A 15839-nucleotide genomic window follows, 5' to 3' on the forward strand; every position below is an offset into this window, starting at 1 on the left:
AGCAGTGCCACTGCATGGTGTTCATGAATGGTGTGTTAATTCATCAGTCCTTCATCTGCATGCATGTTCTGTAGCCAGTCCATTCATAACTTATCAATGATTAACTTGACCATTAATACCAAATTTATATCAACATTAATAGTGTACAATATGCACACAATAAAGAATAATGCAAGCACAATGAACCAAGCATTGGATAGCGAGTTTAACAACAATAGTCTAATAGTGTGAATGAATAAATGAGTTGGTTGGTTGATGTGGTGTTCACTTGTCGGCTGCCTCCTCCTCGATGAAGCCAGCAGCATCATCTTTGCTCACACACTGAACATGGCTGACTTTGTTCTTGAACGTGACACCATAGAACTTGTCAGCACTCTCTAGCAGCTCAGGTCTGAAGGTGGTTGTGATGAACTGGGCGTTGTCAGCCAAACGCCGAATTAGCACTGCATGGAAGGAGAGAGGGTCTCTATAAAACACTAGTTTTTACACCACCAATACATACTGGGCCCTCCCTCTCACTACTGACACACCCACCCTTACTGGGCAGTGGGGCCCCCTCCCACTCACTTGCAACAGCGTGTCTGTGATGCGAATCAAGGGCTTGGTCAATCTCGTCAAACAGGTAGAAGGGGGCAGGGTCACACTTCTGTATGGCAAAGATGAGTGCGAGTGCCACTAGTGACTTTTGACCGCCAGACAACTGTTGTAACTCCTTGGTCTCTGCTGACTGACCAGTGAACGATACCTACAGTGGGTGGGTGTGAGGAGAATGTTCTATCAGCCATTACTCACTTTAATGGTGACTCCAGTGAAAAGTTCGGCCTTATCAGAGCTGTACTCTTCCTCACTCTGGGAGCTCTCAGTCTGTTTGGGGGGGGAGTAAGGGGGCGGGACAGCTACCGTATAGCGGGTATATTTCTAGGGTATAAACTTTCGGGGAATGACCGTTCAGAAAGTTTCACGGAATAGCAGCCTTTCTGGAACATGCATGCATGCGATATTAAATTCGTGGGTATAAATGTTCGCGGTACGCGCTTAATCAGCGAAAACCGCAGGCAAACATTTATATACCCTTGATATATACACACCATACGGTATATATATATATTATATATATATATATTTTATTATAGGGAGTAACGTACTGCATCGACTGTGCGCTTCATGAGGAGACTGCCTTGACCATTAGGCACAAGCTCTTGAAATACATCAGAAAAATTCCTTGAAACCTGATTAACACACACAATGAGGTACTACACGTATGACAGTTTTAGACAGTACCTGTTTGAAGGTGAACTGAATGGCCTCGTGTTTCCTCTGTTCTAGCACCTCCATGAGCTCTACTATGGCTTCGTACTCCTTTCCAAGCTGATCCCTGCGTGACATCAGTTTATCCTTACGCTCTGTGAAGTTGACAAACTGATCTAAGGCTTTCTTGTTGACATGACTGTAGTTCTTAAGTTCAGCATTGCACTTCTGCAGATTCTTCCAGAGCTACAAAAGACACAACACACGCAGTTAGTTACTAGAGTAACAATTAGACCTGATGACCCTAACCTGACTCTGAGGAAGGCCGTTGTATTTAATGAATGCGTCCGATGGCAGTGACCCCAGCTCCCTGATGTGTCTCATGCTCTCATCCCTCTACAGTGTATATAATAATTATAGAGAACACAGATCAGCTAACGTGGTGCACACACCTTCTTAGCCAGTAGACTTCTCTTACTGGCCAGCTTCTCCATAGCCTTGGCCTCCTCCAGAATGCTCTCCTGGTTCACCCGTTCTACAGTCTATGCAATCAGAATATCAACAGACTGTGATTATGTGTGTGTAACAGTGTGTGTGTGTGACAGTGTGTGTGTGTGTGTGTGTGTGTGTGTGTGTGTGTGTGTGTGTGTGTGTGTGTGTGTGTGTGTGTGTGTGTGTGTGTGTGTGTGTTCACCTTCCATTCGTCCATCTCCTTCTCCACACTCTCAACCACTTTGTTGCAACTCTGCAGATCCTTGTTAATCACTGCAATGAAGTTAATTACAGGGGATCACTCTCAAATCCTACTAATAAGCTAATTACAGGGGCTCACCCTCAACCATTAGTCAGCTAATTACAGGAGCTCACCATTGATCCTCTCCCTATTACTCTCAATCTTGGCCTCCAGATGCCTGAACTCTGTGGCTTTGAGCTCGAGTTGCTGTCGATTGTCAGAGAGAGCCACACTCTCTAATTGGTACTTCAGCTCTTCCTTACGACGCAAGAGGTTATCACTGAGGGTGGACTGAAGTCTCTCCATCTCCTTCTGTAGCTCTGCCCTCTTAGTCATACACGCAGCCACACGATGCTCCAGTGACTTAAGCTCAGGGAGGAGGTCCTCAAGCTGAGAGGAAGAGAGAGGGGGGCATTGCTTTACAGTAATGGAATGTGCACATGGATGAATGTTGACATACACACAGATTACTTTCTACACAGTAGAAATTGGTTTGCATTCCAGAATAGTTGGTATGAAGTTTTGACTAACTTCTTGCTGTTCGTGTGGTTCCAGTTGTGAGTGCAGTTCAGTGCCCAGCTCAGCTTGCATTCCCTCCAGAGCTTTCTGTACAGTTCTCTGATCCACCTTCAGTCCAGACAGTGACCTCTCCTATGGTGTGTGTGTGTGTGTGTGGGGGGATAATGGATACAGTACAACACACACACATGCACACACACAAGGTACCTGTGGTTCTAGTGCCCTCTTGTGTGCATTGAGCTCATCTTGCAATGACTTGATGTCTCTCTTCTGTTGCTCCAAATTCTCCCTACACACATCACACATTACACACACACATCACACAGTCAGGAGCTCACCTCAACTGCGATTCACGACCCTCCAGCTTTTGCATCTCCCCGATGGATTGTGTCACCCTACCGTCCACACGTAATCAGGCTAAGTCAAGGAACACAAGCACATACAACGTACGGGCATGAAAACCATCAATACATGTGGTACAAACCAATAAGAAGCACATGTACACACAGTATACATGTAACATGACACCCAGGTTGTGTAGGATATCCTCTATCTCCTGCACAATGGTGACCCTATCTTGTTTGGCCTCCTCCAGTTTAACACTCTGATCACACACATGCTGGTACAGCTGTAGCTTGCACTTGCTCGAGTCATAGTAGCCACCAGTCATTGTACCCTTACGACTTACAACATCACCTGTAAGCAACACTAGCCTAATTAAAGGGAATGTAGATTGCATACAATGTAATATTAGACTGAGTGTACTTCTAAAATGCACACATTGTCCCCCCTAGGCCACGCCCACCTTCCATAGTGATGCAGTCCATACGAGCACTCTGTGCAAACTCCGATGCCTTCTCAAAGTCCCTGCACACCAGAGTGTGTCCAAACAAAGTCATCATGGCTGGTCGGAACTTTGGGTCAAACGTCAGCTTGGATATCATTGGGAGTGCTTCCTGTGGGAGGGTAGTAGGTATAATGATAATAGTCTCCAGTAACACACAGAGAGTGTGTATACAGTCAACACAGACCTGGCTCTGTGGGTAGCGTGGCTCCGATGTGCGCAGTTTGTCTAGAGGGAAGAAGTTGTAATCTCCTTTCTTCTTTTGTCTATTAACGTGTGACAGGATTAGAGTAGCTGTTCGATCATTGTCCACCACATGATGAAACAACCTGCGTAAGAATGGTATAGGAAGGAATGAGGTAATAAATCCTCCCACCTGTTCCCTGCCACAGTGTCCACAGCCGTGTACATCTGAGGCTCACAATGAAACGTGTCAATCACCACTCCATAGTAGCCAGATATATTGTTGGTCTTCACAACCTCCTTTACAATATCCATGGCCTGACTGAGACCACGAGGGATACGCCCACGCAGCTCACGCTCACATCTCCCCATCTCATCACTCAGTGCATGTACACTCATGTCCACACCATTCTGACGACGCCACAGGTGACTGAGGGGTTAAAAAGCAGGGGCAATAATATAGTTACAATACAGGCAATACTTCTTTCTTTGATATACACAATTAAGCCATTAATAAATGCTCTTTCAGCTATTATTGCTATTATTATGCCTCGGTGCGCATGCGCAAGCGAGGTATACGGTAGTGTGTTTGTGTTTGTGTGTGTGTGTGTGTGTGTGTGTGTGTGTGTGTGTGTGTGTGTGTGTGTGTGTGTGTGTGTGTGTGTGTGTGTGTGTGTGTGTGTGTGTGTGTGTGTGGACTGCTACAGCTGCTCAAGGATCAATGAAGTGCAAGTAAGAGTTTCTATAGGCTTCTAGTCATGTTTTCTTGGATTTTAATTTGCAAAATAATGCCTCGTTCTCGAGTTATGCCTAGTTTTGATTACTTGGAATGCCATTGCAGCCTTTTCGGAAGAGCATGTAGCCAAACTTGTTTACCAAGTGTTGCTACTCTACTTAGTAGTTAGCTCTGTACTAGAACGCTAGCTATTGGTAGCTGCAAAAGTGAGAAGAAAGCTGCAAGGCTCTGCTGATGGCAGCCATTAATTTTAGACATAAACTTTGGCATTGATCGTTTTTAACAACAATCATGGTCGATCATTACCCACTCTTTGAGTTTGCATACAGCAAATTGAAAAAATGTTCATCATGTGTATAAAATTAAGCTATTAGTAGCTTTATGTTATGTAGCTTTGGCATCTCCACCGAGGCATTTACTTTTATTGGTACATGTAAACATGCATTAATGCTGACAGAGCACACACGAGTGATTGACTTACTTCCTCTCATTCTGCAGATCGTCTATCTTGAGCTTGAAATCGTTCTTGTCTTTACGAATCCTTTCAAGATCTCTCCGTCTCACATCCAGGTTCTCCCCTCGGTCCTGTTGTCATGGAAATAGTAAGGTGACATATTTTTACCGGTAGATTTTCTGGTTTAGTACATTTACATTTTGCTAGTATTAGTTGTGATGCTATTGTAATTACTCGGTGGTTTTAATGAGATTTATTGCATTTTCCATTATTATCCGCAAGCAAATTCATTTCATTCAAGAAATAGCAGAAATTAATACCCGTGAAAATATGTCACCTTAAGAGGTATAAAGTATGCACAAACATAAAAAGTATTTAGTTTATAAATTACCTTTATTTCTTGCTGTTGCTGTTGAACCTTGACCTTCAGAGCCTCCACTTCAGCCTCCCTCTTGTGGACCTGCACACACACAGTAGCCTAGTACACGCACGCACGCACGCACGCACGCACGCACGCACGCACGCACGCACACACACACACACACACACACACACACACACACACACACACACACACACACACACACACAGTCAGTCAGGTATACACACCAGTTGACTCTTATCCTCCAGAGATGCCTTGGTATTCTTGATATTCTGTGAAAGACAGTCAGTGAGTTACATGTATGGATCAGAGGGGGGGAGGATACATGGATCAGAGGGGGGGGGGGATGCATGGATCAGGGGGGGGATGCATGGATCAGAGGGGGGGGGATGTATGGATCAGGGGGGGGCACACACTTGCTTGAGGTAAGTGTCCCTCTCTCTGGCTGACTCAAACTGCTGTGCTCGGCCTTGCTTACCCAACAGCTCAGACTTGCGCTCCTTGGTGGCACGTAATCTATGTGTGTGTGTGTGGGTGGGGTGTGTACGATATGACACTGCTCAGACATTAACAAAGAAGTGTTAGGTACTATCACGAGTGAATTCACTTATTACCTTCTAGGTTTTCTGTGTTGGTTCTAATTGACTCTTTACTAAATTGAGCGAGCGGTGAAATCCCACTAATCAAATTCACTCACCACACATACTTTATATGCATTCACCGCATAATTCTACTCAGTCAACAGATGGTCTCAAGATGTCCACTAGTCAACTAGCCATCTTACTAGCTATCTCAGTCCTAGGTACAGCTAGCAGCAACTACAGTGTCTGTACACAGCCATGGCAATACATAGACATCCCCACCAACTCCTGTCAATGCTACGACAACCCTCGGACACAAGGCATTGTGAGGTGCACTCAACAAGGAGCTGAGGTACTGATCGGATTTTGTATGACAGTGGATAATGCAGGGACTACGTATGTTGGTAGCTGTCTCAATAACTACCCTGCTATCAACTACGAGAACACTACAGAAGCTGTGTACATTGTCCTACCGCATAATGTCTCAGAGCTTAACCACTACATGTGTGGAGGCATGCACAGGGAGGGTCGAGTGTGTGGGGAATGTGAACCAGGCTATGGCCCCGCAGTGCATCAAGCCGGGTTCCTGTGTGCCAAGTGTGAGTGGTATGGAGTACCAGTGTATCTACTACTAGAGTTTGTTCCAGTGACTCTGTTTTACATCATCATACTCGTGTTTAGAATCAGCCTCACTTCAGCGCCAATGATAAGCTTTGTTATCTATTGTCAGATGGTGACCAACGTTCTAACATACAACGCTTCCATTGTCAAAGCCTTCATACTACATTTAGGCAGTGCACAAGCCATTATTTTCCACATAGCAGCAACTCTTGGGGGCATTTGGAACTTGGACTTTTTGAAATTTGTCACTTTTATCCCGCCCATATGTGTGAGCGAATATCTCAAGAACAGACACGTTATAATGCTTAGCTACATCTCAGCTTTATATCCTCAGCTACTCATAGCCATCACATTCGCATGCATCAAGATATACAACAGTAAGTATGGACACTGTCTACGCTGGATCTGCCAACCCATTCGCAGTAGAGCTATGATCAACATACGTAGAGGCTACGATGAGAAGAACACAGTAGCTGATGTATTTACAACATTCCTAGTGCTCTCTTATTCTAAACTAGTGCTAGTGGCACTCGTTTCAATGGCATTCACTGAGATACAAACAGGAGATGGGAGTCAGTCCATCAGGGTCATGGCCTTTGACACCACCATCGAGTTCCTAAGCCTCGCCCACTTCCCTATAGCAGCTATCGGCATACTAGTGGCCCTCATCTTCGGAGTAGGGCCACCACTGTTCTTATTACTGCACCCTACAGGGAGAATCACACGAGGACTACAGAAATGCAACCTAAAGAGAGCTTCAGCAGTTGTAAACCACATAGCAGCTAAGTTCCAAGCCGACTACAGAGATGGACGAGAGGGTGGGCCCAACCTGACCTACCTAGCAGGCATGTACATGGTCGTGGCTAGTGCCTCCTACTTTGTGTTCCTACTAGACCAAATCAGTGCCCTCTTATCATGGTTTGGGACGGCTATGTGGATGGTGATAGCAGCTATATTCATACTGTCAGTGAGGCCACACAAAGAGAACTACAAAAACATACTCAGTGCACTCATCCTCACCCTACCAGCGCTCTACTGTACACTGTTTGTGATGTATGTCTACAATATTGTCCACATCCGCACCCCTGCCCTCGACTTGCCTGTGTGGATAATGTGCCTCATGTTCAGTGCACCACACGCTCTGTTTGTCGCCTACATCATCTCGAAGCCAGTTAGAAAATCTAAGACTTGCCAATCTGCCTGGAAACGCCTACACATGCTATGTACCCACCCTAAGCGAGCTATAGCCGGCAATGAGGGACCACCGGAGGACATAGAGCTACCTCACAGACTAGAGCAACCAGAGGAGTACCAACCACACCTGCTCAATAGAATCACTTCTCAAGATGAGGACTATCCTAATGAACCTCAGACTATCCAGTCTGCCTACCCACTATGAACATGAAACATTGCTAAAAAGCTACAAACTAAATGTGAACTTTGTAAGTATATTATGCTGACTATTATCGTTGACTTATAATCCATTATGTATGCTACACGTAACTTATATGCTGTTATTGATTGCTGATGACTTATATGCTGACTTTACATGTAAGTACTTTTCATACATACTTGTATCAGTAAATGGTGCTCAATTGCCATGAAATTACAACAGGAAATTGTACAATGGTTGACATGTGCCAGCAGGAGTACATTAAGATACTCCTGGTGCTGGTGTACTATCCAATCTAATAGCTAATTAATCCACCACACAAACAGACCAACAGACCAACATGTGAGTGCCGCAATGAACTAGTACAGTGGATTGCAATCACTTGCAACAGAGCAAAGCCACAGTTTATTGCCCATCATTATCGGATAATATTTTAACTTTATTAGGGCCAAACTGAAAGGTAAATTCGTATACAGTGCAACAACCAAAGAGAGTAGATTTTTTTTTTTTGGTACACATTTTTTACATTTTGTGGCATATCTTCTAAAGTAAAAGTGATATGATCTATTTGAGTGCAGGTACTGAAAGTTCAACTATTGGCGCTTCCATTGGACCACCACCTGTTACATCATATGACATCATCACTATGAAATGGCTATCTGAAGATGTGTACCTCCGAAAATATGTTAGGAATAGAAGTAGCTTATTTGTTTGAGTTAAGATCTGAAATTTGTTGTGTATGTACCTGAGTATATTGCTCATCTTTTGAGCTTCAACGGAAGTCTGGGCTACTAGTAAGTTCTGAGAAATACTGCATTTTGTTGTTTTTTGGTGGCAAATATGTTAGGAATACAACTTTCGATTTTATATTAGTTAAGGTCTGATTTTTGAGCAGCATGTACTACAATAGTGTACTTTTCATCTGTACTAACTTACAGGAGTTAGGCTAGCCTCTTTTTTGCTAGAGCGGCCCATCTTGTAAAAAACAGTGGTTTTTATGACTTTTTGGACGATTTGGCTACGTAGTAAGCTCAATTGCCACGCCCCTGTGACACAAAATGACCAACACCAACCGTGTAGTTGCAGGTAGACATCGCATGACCTTTGGATGTAGCAAATAGCAACAAGATGATTTGTGATGTCACAAATCAATGAATATCATTGCGTACGTCAGCAAAAAGTAGCAAAACGGAGCAAAATCACCTTTTTGACAAGAAGGGCCGCTCTAGCAAAGAAGAGACTTGTTTAGCTCCTGTAAGTTAGTGCAAATGAATTTTACACTATTGTAGTACATGCTTCTCAAAAATCAGACCTTAACTAGCATAATATCGAAAGTTGTATTCCTAACATATTTGCCACCAAAAAACAACAAAATGCAGTATTTCTCAGAACTTACTAGTAGCCCAGACTTTTGTTGAAGCTCAAAGATGAGCAATATACTCAGGTACATACACAACAAATTTCAGATCTTAACTCAAACAAATAAGCTACTTCTATTCCTAACATATTTTCGGAGGTACACATCTTCAGATAGCCATTTCATAGTGATGATGTCATATGATGTAACAGGTGGTGGTCCAATGGAAGCGCCAATAGTTGAACTTTCAGTACCTGCACTCAAATAGATCATATTACTTTTACTTCAGAAGATATGCCACAAAATGTGAAAAAAATAAAAATAAAAAAAAATCTACTCTCTTTGGTTGTTGCACTGTACATGTATAGTGGAATATTTCGACCACTGATAATGCGAGATCTGATAATTGTAAAATAAATCTAAAAAGGGCAAGTTGGGGCGTCGCCCGGTTTAACCTTCGTATCACAGAAACCGGGCGACGCCCCAACTTGATTATTATGTACTTGACAGGAGTATGATGTATTCAAAATTTAGGGAAATTACTTATTGATTTGTAAAGAAATGAAGAAAAGTCCCCCAAGAGAGAATCGAACCCACACCTTATCTATCATGTGATCTACTAAGCCACTACCCTAACCATTTAGCCACACCTATTCTTTCCCACATTAAATCTAATGTGGGGGTATGATATGATATTGCTCAGAAATAAACAAACAAGTGTTCAAATTGAGCAGTGCAATCTCACTAATCACATTCAATTACAACACACATAATTTATACGAATTCACTGCATAATTCTACTCAGTCAACAGATGGTCTCAAGATGTCCACTAGTCAACTAGCCATCTTACTAGCTATCTCAGTCCTAGGTACAGCTAGCAGCAACCACAGTGCCTGTACTCAGCCATGGCAATACATAGACATCCCCACCAACTCCTGTCAATGCTACGACAACCCTCGGACACAAGGCATTGTGAGGTGCACTCAACAAGGAGCTGAGGTACTGATCGGCTTTTGTATGACAGTGGATAATGCAGGGACTACGTACGTTGGTAGCTGTCTCAATAACTACCCTGCTATCAACTACGAGAACACTACAGAAGCTGTGTACATTGTCCTACCGCATAATGTCTCAGAGCTTAACCACTACATGTGTGGAGGCATGCACAGGGAGGGTCGAGTGTGTGGGGAATGTGAACCAGGCTATGGCCCCGCAGTGCATCAAGCCGGGTTCCTGTGTGCCAAGTGTGAGTGGTATGGAGTACCAGTGTATCTACTACTAGAGTTTGTTCCAGTGACTCTGTTCTACATCATCATACTCGTGTTTAGAATCAGCCTCACTTCAGCGCCAATGATAAGCTTTGTTATCTATTGTCAGATGGTGACCCATGTTCTAACATACGACCCTTCAATTGTCAAAGCCTTCATACAACATTTAGGCAGTGCACAAGCCATTTCACATAGCAGCAACTCTTGGGGGCATTTGGAACTTGGACTTTCTGAAATTTGTCACTTTTATCCCGCCCATATGTGTGAGCGAAGATATCAAGAACAGACACGTTATAATGCTTAGCTACGTCTCAGCTTTATATCCTCAGCTACTCATAGCCATCACATTCGCATGCATCAAGATATACAACAGTAAGTATGGACACTGTCTACGCTGGATCTGCCAACCCATTCGCAGTAGAGCTATGATCAACATACGTAGAGGCTACGATGAGAAGAACACAGTAGCTGATGTATTTACAACATTCCTAGTGCTCTCTTATTCTAAGCTAGTGGTAGTGGCCTTCACTACAATGGCATTCACTGAGATACAAACAGGAGATGGGAGTCAGTCCATCAGGGTCATGGCCTTTGACACTACCATCGAGTTTCTAAGCCCCACCCACTTTCCGATAGCAGCTATCGGCATACTAGTGTATCTCATCTTTGGAATAGGGCCACCACTGTTCTTATTACTGCACCCTACAGGGAGAATCACACGAGGACTACAAAAATGCAACCTAAAGAGAGCTTCAGCAGTTGTAAACCACATAGCAGCTAAGTTCCAAGCCGACTACAGAGATGGACGAGAGGGTGGGCCCAACCTGACCTACCTAGCAGGCATGTACATGCTGGTGGCTAGTGCCTCCTACTATATAGTTCTATTAGACCAAATCAGCGTCCTGTTATCATGGTTTGGAGCAGCTATTTGGATGGTGATAGTCCCTATATTCATACTGTCAGTGAGGCCACACAAAGAGAACTACCAGAACATACTCAGTGCACTCATCCTCACCCTACCAGCGCTCTACTGTACACTGTTTGTGATGTATGTCTACAATATTGTCCACATCCGCAGCCCTGCCCTCGACTTGCCTGTGTGGATAATGTGCCTCATGTTCAGTGCACCACAAGCTCTGTTTGTCGCCTACATCATCTCGAAGCCAGTTAGAAAATCTAAGACTTGCCAATCTGCCTGGAAACGCCTACACATGCTATGTACCCACCCTAAGCGAGCTATAGCCGGCAATGAGGGACCACCGGAGGACATAGAGCTACCTCACAGACTAGAGCAACCAGAGGAGTACCAACCACACCTGCTCAATAGAATCACAAGATGAGGACTACCCTAATGAACCTCAGACTATCCAGTCTGCCAACCCAGTATGAACATCAAACATTGCTAAAAAGCTACAAACCAAATACGTGAACTTTGTTAAGTATGCTGACTAATATTATGTCGAGGCTTATATGCTTATGCTGATTTATACTTATTGCTGCTTTATGCTGATTTATACTTATTGCTGCTTTATGCTGATTTATACTTATTGCTGCTTTATACTGATTTATACTTATTGCTGCTTTATGCTGATTTATACTTATTGCTGCTTTATGCTGATTTATACTTATTGCTGCTTTATGCTGATTTATACTTATTGCTGCTTTATGCTGATTTATACTTATTGCTGCTTTATGCTGATTTATACTTATTGCTGCTTTATGCTGATTTATACTTATTGCTGCTTTATGCTGATTTATACTTATTGCTGCTTTATGCTGATTTATACTTATTGCTGCTTTATGCTGATTTATACTTATTGCTGCTTTATGCTGATTTATACTTATTGCTGCTTTATGCTGATTTATACTTATTGCTGCTTTATGCTGATTTATACTTATTGCTGCTTTATACTGATTTATACTTATTGCTGCTTTATGCTGATTTATACTTATTGCTGCTTTATGCTGATTTATACTTATTGCTGCTTTATGCTGATTTATACTTATTGCTGCTTTATGCTGATTTATACTTATTGCTGCTTTATGCTGATTTATACTTATTGCTGCTTTATGCTGATTTATACTTATTGCTGCTTTATGCTGATTTATACTTATTGCTGCTTTATACTGATTTATACTTATTGCTGCTTTATGCTGATTTATACTTATTGCTGCTTTATGCTGATTTATACTTATTGCTGCTTTATACTGATTTATACTTATTGCTGCTTTATGCTGATTTATACTTATTGCTGCTTTATGCTGATTTATACTTATTGCTGCTTTATGCTGATTTATACTTATTGCTGCTTTATACTGATTTATACTTATTGCTGCTTTATGCTGATTTATACTTATTGCTGCTTTATGCTGATTTATACTTATTGCTGCTTTATACTATAGTAATACATAATCAGTAAATTAATAGTGGGTGGGGCAGTACTATTCTATATAGACAGCACCAGTCCACAACACACACAACACATATTGATACACGATACCAGGAGCTCAATTGCCATGAAATTACCCAGATGATGTGCCGGTGTACTCTCCCAATCTAGCAGCTAATTAATCCACCACACAAACAGACCAACATGTAGAGTATTGTAATGAACTCTTGGTACAGTGGACTGCAGTCCAGAGGAGGTACGACAGGCACGGTGCAGCTCAAGCATTTAGCCTTTGATTGAGCAATTAATTATCCGCCCACGCCCACGTTGTATGCTTTTGCTGAGAGTAATCAAAGGCTAATTACTTGAGCTGCACTGTGCCTGTCGTACCTCCTCTGATTGCAGTCACTTGCAGCAGAGCAAAACCACAGTTTAGATTGCCCGATATGAATATCATTATTAATTCAAGTGGACTGAGTAGTTGAATATTTTAACCACTTCGAAAAAAATTTGATCTGATAATAAAAAGAAAGAGGGCAAGTTGGGTCGTCTATTATCAGAGATATGTTTTTAGGCCCTATGCTTTCTACATGTACCTGGAGTAAAATGCAGAGTATGGTGCAAGTCTATAATTGTGGTTTTGTTGTTTGCAAGTGCACTGCAATCCACTGTACCAACAGCTGGAGCACCTCTGTGCATGTACCAACAGCTGGAGCACCTCTGTGCATGTACCTTTGGTTGTGCTCCTCTTCTTGTTGGACCTGCTCCTGGAACTGTGGTTTAATGGACTCCAGCTCTGATTGTTTCTCAGCTATCTCTCCCTCCAGCAGACCCAGCTCACTACGTGAAGACTCCTGGAAGGGAGGGGTACAGTGATGAAATTAATCAGGTCACTAGTGTGTCTAGTGGAAGTTTTAGATTGGAAGTTCCAATATTGGTTAAGGGACTCTTTCAGCGGTCATAACTTGAATTCCGTGGATCCAATTTCAATGATTTTCTGATTTTCTGAAAGCTTAGAAAGAAACCTTTCAAATGGTGTCAGCAAACTTCATATTTGAGAGATAAATGTATTTGCCAATTCGGCCATACCATGAATAATAGCCCATGGTCCAAGGGCGAAAAATGACAAATTATGGCCCTGACGAAAATTTGGATTTAGACACATCATTTGAAAGGTCTCTTTCTAAGCTTCTAGAAAATCATAAAAATGTTGAAAATTTGGATCAAGAGTACTAAAGTTTTGGCTGTTGAAAATCTTTCAACTACAAACTCTGCATAGAGAGTTGTACTCACCTTTGTTGACCGGTCATCCTCGACGTTTCCCTCGAGATCCTTGACCTGGAATTCTAGCTGTGCCCTTTGTTTGATATTCTCCTGTCCGTCGTCCTCAAGGTGTCTCTTCTCACTCTGCAGCCTCTCTGCATCGGCACGTGAGGTCTTGAGTTTCTGGTCCAACAACTGAACGAGGGAGTGAGTATGACAGTAACAGCTGTGCAGGTACACTACTCACTTGTAGAGCTGCTCTGGCCTCTTCCATTTTATTTTGCTTGAGTTTGGAGCCCTCTTTGCTCCCATCCCTGGCTTCCTCCAACTAGAGGGGGCAATCAGTATTAGAGCTAAAAACCAATACTAAGATACGTGTAAGGACACTAATACAGCACATCCAGCTACACTAGACACACCTTCTCTAGCTTCTCTCTGGTGTCTCGAAGCTCTTTGTCATGGATGGTGTACTCGAGTGAACGTCTCATCTTGTCCAGTTCCTGGTATTTGCTCAACTCTTCTTTCTCTTCCTTCAGTGTTGAGAGTCTCTCTGTCATTGTGGTTATCATCTCGTTAGCCTTCTCTTTCTTATTCTCTGTAAAGGGGAGGGCAGAGGGTGGGTACACAAGCATCTATGCAAGCCATACCCAGACAACTCTTACCTGTTTCTTTGAGGATGGTTTTGCTCTCTTCCTTGCGTTCATCGTACACTCGAGTGCCAGCCACTTCTCGTAGTAGCTTCAAACGCTGAGGGTCCGGGGCAAGGGCCAGTTGGTTGATCTGGTGTGTGAGGTGTGAGGGGAGGGTGTGTGAGGTGTGAGGGGAGGGTGTGTGAGGGTGTGTGAGATGTGGGGGCGTGTGGACATACCTTTCCTTGCTTGACAATGTAGTAGGGGTTGCTACGGGAGAAGCCTGCACTCTCCAGTAGATTCATGACATCAGATTTACTGCAGAGCACAATCAGCACATGCACACACACACTCCACCATTGTGTCTCACGTGACATGTTTCTTGTCCATATAGTACGAGTCCTTCTTGGCACCCACCACCCTTCGTATAGATACCTCATCTTTCTCAACCTGTGTCAACAAGATATTTCCTTGAGTTAACACTTGTGATGGTTGCACTCACTGGTATTCTGCCATCAGAGTTGTCAAATATGATCTCCACAAAGGCAGACACTACACGCGGTCCAGACCCCTCCTGTGTGTGTGTGTGTGTGTGTGTGTGAGGTGTGAGGGTGTGTGGGGTGTGGGGGTGTTCTCACATGTAGCAGCTGTTGCCGCTGCTCCTGACCCAAGTTGTTGAACTCATCACTCAGCACAAACTGGATAGCTACAATGGATGCACACGTGTTGAAGGGCAGGGCATAATTATACAAATAATTCTTACCAAAAAAGAAGTTGCTCTTCCCCGACCCATTCCTACCGACTGTGGGGGTGTGTGACGTGTGGAGGGGGGAGAGTGTGACATGTGTGGGTTATATAGTAACGGCATGTACTAACTTATGACATTGTGTCGAGGGCTGAATGGATCGATGACCGTCTGGTCGCGGTAACTACGGAAACCCTGGATTATCACCTGCATACGCACACACGTACGATCGTAAATGTAAACGACGCAAGCGTACAATTACAGAGACAAGAGACATCAGAAAATCATCATGCATAATTATGACTCTATAAATTTACATGTATATGTACGTACGTACCTGTTTGATAAACATAGTGATTCTTGCTGCAGCTGCCCGCCAGAAACACAAGTCCAGAAACGATCACCACCTCCTGCACCTGGCTTTCAAATCTTACTCGTTGTAATTACTATTAGTACGGTTTATTGGATATCTTTTCCTGCAAACGAGCCCCT

The 15839-nt window shown here is 43.2% G+C and overlaps 3 protein-coding genes across 4 annotated transcripts; 2 read left to right on the forward strand and 1 right to left on the reverse strand.

The window, feature by feature from the left end:
* Positions 1–109: 109 nt before the first annotated feature.
* Positions 110–15810, reverse strand: LOC135332276 (structural maintenance of chromosomes protein 3-like). 2 transcript variants are annotated; one of them, XM_064527654.1, is made up of 32 exons: positions 15685–15810; positions 15479–15554; positions 15366–15404; positions 15241–15308; positions 15105–15176; positions 14973–15052; positions 14842–14920; positions 14636–14753; positions 14393–14568; positions 14221–14301; positions 14004–14168; positions 13443–13564; positions 5516–5615; positions 5327–5371; positions 5109–5177; positions 4745–4848; positions 3721–3957; positions 3532–3673; positions 3306–3456; positions 3047–3196; positions 2839–2908; positions 2708–2789; positions 2513–2632; positions 2116–2371; positions 1943–2013; positions 1701–1790; positions 1558–1644; positions 1282–1494; positions 1146–1229; positions 793–864; positions 568–745; positions 110–443 (listed from the first exon to the last, which is right to left on the reverse strand). In XM_064527654.1, the coding sequence occupies exons 1-32, from the start codon at positions 15697–15699 to the stop codon at positions 265–267; spliced, it is 3591 nt and encodes a 1196-aa protein (XP_064383724.1). In that variant the 5' UTR covers positions 15700–15810; the 3' UTR covers positions 110–264. The 2 variants fall into 2 exon arrangements, with proteins under 2 accessions (XP_064383724.1, XP_064383725.1); XM_064527655.1 differs by lacking the exons at positions 110–443; positions 568–745; positions 793–864 and adding an exon at positions 882–977.
* Positions 5797–7827, forward strand: LOC135332290 (uncharacterized). The gene has a single exon (XM_064527674.1). It carries the CDS (start codon positions 5811–5813, stop codon positions 7698–7700), a length of 1890 nt encoding a protein of 629 aa, XP_064383744.1. The 5' UTR covers positions 5797–5810; the 3' UTR covers positions 7701–7827.
* Positions 9780–11900, forward strand: LOC135332307 (uncharacterized). Its single transcript, XM_064527693.1, has one exon. The coding sequence runs from the start codon at positions 10617–10619 to the stop codon at positions 11658–11660; it is 1044 nt and encodes a 347-aa protein (XP_064383763.1). The 5' UTR covers positions 9780–10616; the 3' UTR covers positions 11661–11900.
* Positions 15811–15839: the final 29 nt, after the last annotated feature.

Source organism: Halichondria panicea, chromosome 2, assembly GCF_963675165.1.
Source record: "Halichondria panicea chromosome 2, odHalPani1.1, whole genome shotgun sequence".
NCBI classification, from domain to species: domain Eukaryota; kingdom Metazoa; phylum Porifera; class Demospongiae; order Suberitida; family Halichondriidae; genus Halichondria; species Halichondria panicea.